Source organism: Trachymyrmex septentrionalis, unplaced genomic scaffold (genome assembly GCF_001594115.1).
Source record: "Trachymyrmex septentrionalis isolate Tsep2-gDNA-1 unplaced genomic scaffold, Tsep1.0 scaffold161, whole genome shotgun sequence".
Classification (NCBI taxonomy): Eukaryota; Metazoa; Arthropoda; class Insecta; order Hymenoptera; family Formicidae; genus Trachymyrmex; species Trachymyrmex septentrionalis.
Genome location: NW_017304770.1, coordinates 1089480 through 1099018, shown reverse-complemented (window position 1 = coordinate 1099018; position 9539 = coordinate 1089480). Strand labels below are relative to the sequence as shown.

Here is a 9539-nt window from a genome sequence, read left to right as displayed (position 1 = left end):
AGCAAGCACAAAGCTAAATCCGCTGTATGCGTCCAATAGAAGTGCGGTCCATTTTACGCTGCATTGAAGTTTTTGATTGACGAATCAGAAGAAAGAATTTTACTAATTGTAAACCGTAGCCTAGGAATTGTGATAAGAGCATGTGACTTGATAAACTTATAGGGATTTCTCGATTGACGTAGGTTGAACTGATAGCAACATTCGCTTGGCAACAGTTGGCACTACTGTTTTCGGAATGATTTAAATTGCCTCAGTTATCCGCCGGGAGACTTGCAAAACGAAGGGATTATGCAGTCTTTCGGCGATGACACTTTACTTGCTTGCATAAACGTTGAAAAGAAGCATCAAATTTTACAAAAGCAAACTGAAGGTAAAATTCAAGAATTGCAGGAAGAAAATGTTAGTGATCTTGGTAAATATTTCAAGTCGAACTCACTGCTGTCGGAATTCGCGAACACACAGAACAATGTGGATAAATTAAAGTCGTCTGATTCTGAAACAAAAAAGATAGAAGAAAAGAAGATGTCTGTGAAGTATTTTGAGGATAGTATTTTATTTCCCGAAGCCAACAGCAGAAGGAATTTATCCCCGGCCTTCAGTGCTCAAAAAGGAAACAGCTTACCGTCCCAAAAAAAACGGAGTCCTCATAGAACAAACAACAAGAATGTTGATACCAATTTGAAGGAGAAACATCGCCTTGATATAACTAACAGTACAAAGAAATGCGAAAAATTTAGTACTCAGGGTCTTTATAAAAATAAGTCTTCTAATAACATACAAAATGCAATAAGTAGTAGTGATGTCATCAGATTATCAGCTGTTAATTCTACATATAATGAAGAAAATTCAGAATTTGTTATTTCATCTCCACCTATTGGCACTCAGGATCGTTGTAAATTGGCATCGTGGGGTTTACCGCCATATATTCTACAAGTATGTATATATACATAAAGTAACAAATATTTATATATACATAAAATATACTATAAGATGTATATTCTTTATTTTATCTTTTCTTAAATTTTAGAAATCATATCCTTGTAATATATTGTTGATATAGCTATTTATTAATTTTAAATTCTTTATTAAATACTTATTTATCAGAGTCAAAACATAGAATTAAAAATTATATGATAAATTAAGATTTGCTATTTATATATATCTTTGTAGTTCTAATTGCGCTACAATTTTTTAATTTTTGATATTTTTTTTTTATATAAAGAAACTACTATTATTTGTAATTTTTTTATAATTATATGTATTATATTTATAGAAATGTACTTTTAATAGTCTTTTATGTATGATGTAAGCAACACACACAAGTATTCTTATATTTATATATGATATGGAATTGATTCAAATGATTTTGGAGGCTAATTACTATTATTTTTTTAGAAATATATTGCTCGTGGAGTAGAAGAAATGTTTACATGGCAAATGGAATGTTTGTCAAATCATCTAGTAATGCAAGAGAGCAAGAATCTTGTGTATTCCGCACCTACCTCTGCAGGAAAAACTTTTGTCGCTGAAATGCTATTAATTAAAACTGTTCTAGAAAAAAAGAAGAAAGTAATCTTTATCCTGCCATTTGTGTCTGTTGTTAGAGAAAAGATGTATTATTTTCAGGTAAGATATATTGAAATTAAATTATTGTGCATACTTCTTAAATCACAATTTATAGACATTATTAAAATAATAATATTTTTTTTATAAGCAATTGATAAATTTGATATTCAGGATTTACTGTCTGACATTGGAATAAAAGTGCATGGATTTATGGGAGGGAGTGTTCCACCTGGAGGATTTGCCACTACTGACGTTGCAGTAGCTACTATAGAGAAGGCGAATTCTTTGGTGAATCGTTTAATGGAAGAGAACGATTTGAGTAGCTTAGGAGCTGTGATAATAGATGAATTGCACCTACTTGGTGATCCTAATCGTGGCTACCTCTTAGAATTGCTTTTGACAAAGTTGAAATACATGACTATTCAGTAAGTATTCGCTAATGTAATTGAATTGCAATTTGCAACATAACTGAAAGTTTATAATTTAATGTTTTAGCAATAATGATGTCAATATACAACTGATAGGTATGTCGGCCACACTGCCAAACTTAACTCTGTTAGCCAAATGGTTAAATGCAGAACTATACAAGACTGAATTTCGGCCCATACCTTTAAATGAATATTGCAAGGTAAAAATACAAAATTTGAAAATTATTTGTATTTTTATATTTTTTAGATTTGATTGTGATCAGATATATATATATTTTAGAGAGATTTGATATTGTATTATTCAAAATAAACTCTACTTATAGATAGGAGCAAATATATATGACAACAAATTGACTCTTGTCAGAAAATTAATAGAATCACAAGAATTAGGAACAGATGTAGATAATATTCTACAGCTTTGTATTGAGACAATAAGCGCCGGTCATAGTGTGTTGATTTTCTGCCCCACAAAGAAATGGTGTGAGAAATTAGCAGAACAAATTGCTACAGCTTTCTTCAAGCTAGGTCTGCTTCAATTATCTTCAGATTAAATTTGAACAAATATAGATTTATTCTTACTAGCATTTCCCTATATTTTTCTATGATTTTATTTCTCATGCTTTTTATTATAAATTACAATAATTATTATATTTGTTTTATTTTAAACACAATAAATATAAGATGCAATTAAAAAAGATCTTTATTTCTTAAATTTATCTTAATCTATTGTTAGGTTGTGGAGATACAAAGTTTGGTGAGATGTTAAAGAAAGAAATAGATTCCACATTGATCCAAGAAACTTTAGAACAATTAAAACGCAGTCCAAGTGGTTTAGACAATATTTTAAAGAACACGATTTCATTCGGCACTGCGTTTCATCATGCTGGTCTCACGATGGACGAGCGTGATATTATAGAAGGATCTTTCAGGTGATAATCATGTTTTTATTTAATTTTCTTTTATTTTATGTATTTTTAAACTTAACATTGTTCTAGAACGGGATCCTTGAGGGTTCTTATAGCAACATCAACATTAAGTAGTGGAGTAAACTTACCCGCACGAAGAGTAATCATAAGATCACCTTTATTTGGTGGCAGTCCGTTAAATACTTTAACTTACAAACAAATGATAGGACGTGCTGGTCGCATGGGGAAAGATAGTGCAGGTGAGAAACATTGAAACGTATGATGAATATATGACATAATGTAGTCATCATCTTGATCTCTTGTATCACATTGAGAGATGTCTTTCAATGTCTAAGATTCGCTTTAACTAAATATAAAAATTTCTCGTATTTAGATTTATTCTTATTGGTCTAAATTCGGATCATATTGTTAGATTTCTTTTAGTCTTTCTGTGAAAAATATGAAAGAAATAATACTTGAAAATAATAAAAATTATAAGTATATTAATTAATAAGTAATTATAATTATTTTGATTGCCTGTAAGCTAAATTAAGATTAAAAAGTTATATAAAACATTATTATTCATTAACATTATAAATACAATGTTAATGAATTTATATGTTTAGGAGAAAGTATATTAATATGTAAACCGAACGAACGTAATGCAGCTGCATCATTGCTCTCTGCTGCTCTGGATCCAATTGAATCTTGTCTCAATGATTCCACGTTATTAATAAGGGCGCTCTTAGAAGCGGTAGCTAGTGAAGTTCTATACACGTACACAGATTTACAGCTGTATATTAACTGTACTTTGTTAAGCTTGAATGAACAATCTGATGTGCAAACATTTTCTAATGAAGCGATAAAATTTTTATTAGATAATGAATTTTTATTGTAAGTATAATTGAACTATTATATTTAACTTCATAGAATTAAATAATTGCTTGACAATTTTCTTAAAACATTAAAATTAATTTATATATGTATAATTTTACTATTTGCACAGATTACAAACTACAGAGCGAGAATCTAGGTGGGTGGCAACGCCGCTTGGAAAAGCATGTTTGGCCGCGTCTATACCTCCTAGAGAAGGGTTGTTTCTATTTGAAGAATTACAGAAAGCACGAAGATGCTTTGTTTTGGACACTGAATTGCATGTGATTTATTTGGTTACTCCACTCTCGTCCGGATGTCAAATTGGAACGGTCGATTGGATGACGTTTCATGAATTGTGGAACATCATGTCTGAAAGCGAGCGCAGAGTTGGAAAGCTCGTCGGAGTAGAAGAGCGTTTTGTATTATCAGCTGTTAGAGGAATTGTTAAATCTGGGAAATCGGTAATTGAACGTTTGTTTAAATACGGAAAACATGAAGTATTAGAATTTATATTCATAGAATAGAATATATGTTCATATTAGAAGAATTGTTAATGTGAATATTTCGTATCACAGTTGAGTATACATAGAAGATTCTATAGCGCACTGGCATTACATGATTTGGTTAAAGAAGTGCCACTTCATGCAGTTTGTAAAAAATATGGATGTTGTCGCGGAGTATTGCAAACCTTACAACAATCTGCTGCCACATACGCAGGTAAAGCGGCAAAGAATTAATAATGATAAATTTATTATTCTGGCAAATTTTCTATAACATCAATCTTATCTTAGGTATGGTCACACAATTTTGCAAGCAATTAGGTTGGGATTGCATGGAATTATTGGTGAGCCAATTTCAAACGAGATTGCAATTCGGCGTCTGCAGAGAATTGTTAGATTTGCTGCGATTGCCAATGTTAAATGGCTTGCGAGCAAGAAGCTTATATAAACAAGGAATAGAAACCGTAGCAGACTTAGCTATTGCTAATGAGCTTAACGTTGAACGCGCGCTTTACAATGCACTCCCTTTTGAAAGGTACGAATTTTATCAATTCGTACCTTTGATATGTAAATTATCTTTTTGGATTATATATAAATATAATATAAATTTGGATGTATAGATGTGTAATTATATATATTTAAGAAAAAATAAATATTTTTATTTTGCATGTAGAAATGCGCATGTAATGTACTGGATTTTTAGGATTATGTACACACATTTAGCATTAAATGTAGCATATGAATGTAAACTATACACTTTGATTGATGTTCAAATAATTTTTACGTACATTTTAGCGAGAAAGAATGTGAAGGAGAGTATGCATTTGATGTGGAAAAGAGAAATAAAATGAGAACAGTATTCGTCACTGGAAGAGATGGTCTTACACCTCAACAAGCTGCAATTTTATTGGTTCAAGAGGCACGGATGTTAATTCAGGTTGATATAATTCATAAATTTTATAAATAAAATACAGGCCTCTCTCTCTCTCTCTCTCTTAATTATTGTTAATTTTGTATTCTAAATTCATTGCTTAATTATTACTATTTATACTTTTTGTATTTACTCTTACGTTAAATTATTGTTTTTTTTTATTTATTCTTATGCTTGATTATTGTTATTTTACTTTTTGTATTCACTCACACATATTCACTTTCACACAATAACTTACGTAATACTTAAACTCACTCAGTACACACATTACTAATTTTGCTTCTCTCTAAAAAATGTTCTTCTGCAAAATATTTATTGTGTAGATTTTTATGAAAGTTGAGCGCTTAAGGAGACTTCGTCCCAGAGCGATAAATCTCTCTCTCTCTCTCTCTCTCTCTCTCTCTCACTCATATTTATTGAAATAAAACATTGGTTATTTATAGAACGAATTGGGGCTGGAACAGATGCCATGGGAACAAAATGAACAATCTCTACAAGTAAATACATGTGTCAAAAATATTGAAGATACATCTGACATAAAAGAAAAAATTCAGAGTTTGGATGTAAAGAACTCTCCGAAAATGAGAACATCCATTATAGAAAATTCATTACATGTAAAATCGCCCATGAGTAACGAAAATCAAAAGGAAAATAATCCCAAACTTGACATACGTAAAGAAAATGAAACCAATGTGTCCGACAAGAACGAAGTAATTGAATCGAACAGTCAACATTTATGTGAAGCTAATTTGTTACCTAAAATCTTAGAAGACGATAGAAATTCATCTTTTCTCGACTTAAGTAGTCTCGACATAATAGCAAACGATGAATTAGATATTCCTACAGAAAAAATAATTTTTTCCGCGACTGATAGCAGCACTAAAATAAAGAGAAGTAGCAAAAATTCAGAACAACTCAACTTTATTACTAATGATATACCCAACAAAAAGTTAAAAATTTCCAGCATAAATGAGAAAAATAACGATGAAAATTTGATAAACAAAGACAAAAATACATTTATTATAAGCAAGGATGTTAAACCATCTTATTCAAGGAGTCCCAGTCTATTCGATGATAGTTTGAATCTTGACACCCAAATGTGCGATATTCTTGAGCAAAATGTCATGGATATCACGCATTTGACGGGATTAAATTCTAAAGCATTCGTGAGTGAATTGGACGCCACGAATGCACTGCAAAAAGAATCTACAAGTTCAAATACTGGCAATGTGCAATTGTGTGACAAAAATAATGTGAAAAGTATAGGTACAGCTAATTTACAATCCAAAAACAGTATATTGTCGTGGGGTGATGATTCGTGGATTAATTGTGAAGGATTGCTGAAACAGATAGCTCAAGATCAAAATGTAATTCAATCCAAGAAGGACATATCTAATTCCAAAATTAAAAATATTGTAAATACAAATATATCTCTTGCATTAAAAAATACGAAAACTTGCACACAAAGCAATAAGGAAAGTACGATTAAAATGGATATTAAAAAACGTACTGCCGCACTTAAGGAGAAAGCGCCACGAAAATCTAAACTGTCAAGAAAAGCGGAGATAGATTCTCCTGTGGCAAATATAATCGTTTTCAAAAAGGAACGAAAGACGTCCGCAGATTCAAATAAATCTGATTCAGATGACTTTATCGTTGGTTCGCAGCATTTCGAATCTCCTTTCAGTAGTAATAAAAGCCGTACAAAAACGACGTTAGAAAAAATACGTAAGCTGCGTTCTCAGAAACTTGCTCAGGAGGATACATTAACGGAAATGAATAATTGTTTAATAAATTCTCCTATAAAAGAAACATCAAATGACAAGGTAGATAAAATAAAAGAAGAAGAACGGGAAATGACGTCAAAATTGAAAGAAATTCCAGCACAAAATCCATCTGCGAGTATCGACAGTGTTATATATAATTCCGAAGATGAGATAGCGAATAATTTGACGAGATCAACTCTTAAGACGAAGCAATATGAGATACAATCAAATAATTTAGATAAAAATGTAAAATTAAAGATAGAAAATGTATTACCTGATAAGAAAAAGAATTTGTTGAACGAAACGATAGAGTGGAATACATTGAATATTGTGAAAGTTGCGAACAATAGAGCGACTTTTAATCTATTCAAACGCGAAATATTAAAGAAGCGAAATATCGCGTTAGCCTTACATTGTGACTTACATATAGATGATACGACTAATATAGGTTCGAAGATTTGTGCTTCCAATGCAGAAGGAAAACGAAAATCCAGAAGGTCTGGGAATTATTCGCATGGAAATAAAGAAATTCGCGGTGTTGCAATATCCTGGGAGAGCAATATTGCATATTATATCTCCTTCAGTAATTCACAAGGTAACAGATATGTCAGTAAATTATCTATTACTTAAATTTTAATATAAATATTACAATTGTTCTACAGAATCAAAAGTCTCTGGAAAGGAACAAATGGCTCTATTAAAAGATCTACTTTATGATACAACTTTATACATGAAATGTTTCGCGATAAAAGATATATACAAACTTCTGTATCAATGTTGTGGAATCACCGCCAAATGTAGATTTCTTGATCCTGTAATTGGACATTGGTTATATACTAATGATTCCGAAAGAAATTTCAATGAAATGGTAAGATTTCAATTACACCTTATTGTGCGAAATTTAAGGATTAAGCTTAGCAATATGAATATATTATTAAACAAATGTCAACTTAAAAAAGATTATCAATGCTGTATGAATTATTATTGTGTGAATTAAAATTGCATCAATATATTCATCAAATTCTAAATAGGTACTGCAATATTTTCAACAAGGAAATGTTATAATGAAACGTATAAAATCTTGTTACTGTTCCGGTCCTGGAATGGATGTGCAAAATTCTTTACCAGGCGAATTTAGATCAGCAGCAGAAGCTGTGCTTACATGGCATATGATGGATAATATTATGAATAAATTAGAAGAACTTAATCCTACTCTACTTTATACATTTAGAGGTATAATAGAGATGTCTCTATATATAAATATATATTATCCCTATTTTATAATATCTATTATAATGTATAATGTCCATTTTCAGAAGTAGAAATGAGAATTATGACAACTTTAGCTTGTATGGAATTGTCAGGCATTGGCGTGAATCTAAAATCTTTGCAAGAGTTATCATCAGTTGTGTCAAATGAAATGCAATCTTTAGAAACAAAAGCTTATAATTTAGCAGGTAGAAAATTTAATTTTTCATCATCCAAAGAAGTCGGTCAGGTTCGTAAAGTAAAACTTTTATATATATTATATATTTTGTGTGCGCGCGCGCGCGCGCGTGTGTGTGTGTGTGTGTGTGTGTACATACATACGTACATACATATATTGTATATATACAGAGTAAGACAGAAGTATCGAAACTGCTGAATATCTTTCGGAAAATATATGTTTTACAGAAAAGTGTTTCAGACAAAAGTTGTAGAGTTAAAAAGAAATTTTTATTAATTTTATCAGTTTGACCTTGGATGGTGTCGTCAAAGTCAGATCAAGATCGAATCTATTTTTTTAAATGGAAACCCCCAAGAATTTGCAAATTCTTGTAGTTTATCTTGAGCGCTTTCCAAAATATTTTAACAAAATATTTTTCCATTAACTACTTTTTGAGTTATAAAGTTTGAAAGTTACAGTACCGCCGGCATTAGTATTATTCAACTGGTGATGGTAAATGTTATTAAGGATCATAATCTTGATATTGTATGTCAAGGCGTTTGAAAGTTGTTCCTTTTATTTTCATTTTTAATGTAAAAAATATTTTGTTATAGTATTTTGAAAAACTATTGAGATAAATACAAAAACGTAAGTGTAATAAGAAAGATGAGGAGTTTCCATTAAAAAAAAATCAATGCGACCTTAACCTGACGCCATCCAAAGTCAAATTGATAAGGTCAGTAAAAAGATCTTTTTATATAACATATTATACATTTTTATATAATTTTAATATCTATGTAACACATACATTATATAACATATACGTGTCACAGGTATTAGGATTATATAAAGATAAAAAAGTCAGTACAAGCAAAACTGTTTTGGAAAAATGTGATAATCCAATATCGACCTTGGTGATTTCCTGGCGAAAATTAAATGCAACAAGAACAAAAGTAATTATGTGATAAGTACTTATTTATTTGATTTTTCTAATATGCATGTATTTGATTTTATATATTGCTACATTATAATAAATACTTTTTTCTTATCTATTATATTTTTTCTAATGCAAGGATTTTTTTTGTATTTCTTGATTAATGCTTTTCTACTTAAAAAGATATAATAGAAAATATTATAAAAA

At 30.4% G+C, this 9539-nt stretch overlaps 1 protein-coding gene across 1 annotated transcript in view; it reads left to right on the top strand.

Annotated features, from left to right (window-relative positions):
- Positions 1–269: 269 nt before the first annotated feature.
- LOC108746253 (DNA polymerase theta) overlaps positions 270–9539 on the top strand; it is a 10724-nt gene continuing 1454 nt past the window's right edge. The window contains exons 1-17 of the mRNA XM_018482902.1: positions 270–933; positions 1396–1626; positions 1738–1991; positions 2062–2194; positions 2318–2519; positions 2728–2923; positions 2990–3159; positions 3526–3793; positions 3906–4236; positions 4351–4492; positions 4567–4810; positions 5071–5212; positions 5650–7567; positions 7635–7840; positions 8004–8205; positions 8289–8470; positions 9232–9351. Of these exons, the coding sequence (XP_018338404.1) occupies positions 289–933; positions 1396–1626; positions 1738–1991; positions 2062–2194; positions 2318–2519; positions 2728–2923; positions 2990–3159; positions 3526–3793; positions 3906–4236; positions 4351–4492; positions 4567–4810; positions 5071–5212; positions 5650–7567; positions 7635–7840; positions 8004–8205; positions 8289–8470; positions 9232–9351 (5586 nt within the window). The 5' untranslated portion in view covers positions 270–288. The remainder of the gene's footprint in view (positions 934–1395; positions 1627–1737; positions 1992–2061; positions 2195–2317; positions 2520–2727; positions 2924–2989; positions 3160–3525; positions 3794–3905; positions 4237–4350; positions 4493–4566; positions 4811–5070; positions 5213–5649; positions 7568–7634; positions 7841–8003; positions 8206–8288; positions 8471–9231; positions 9352–9539) is intronic.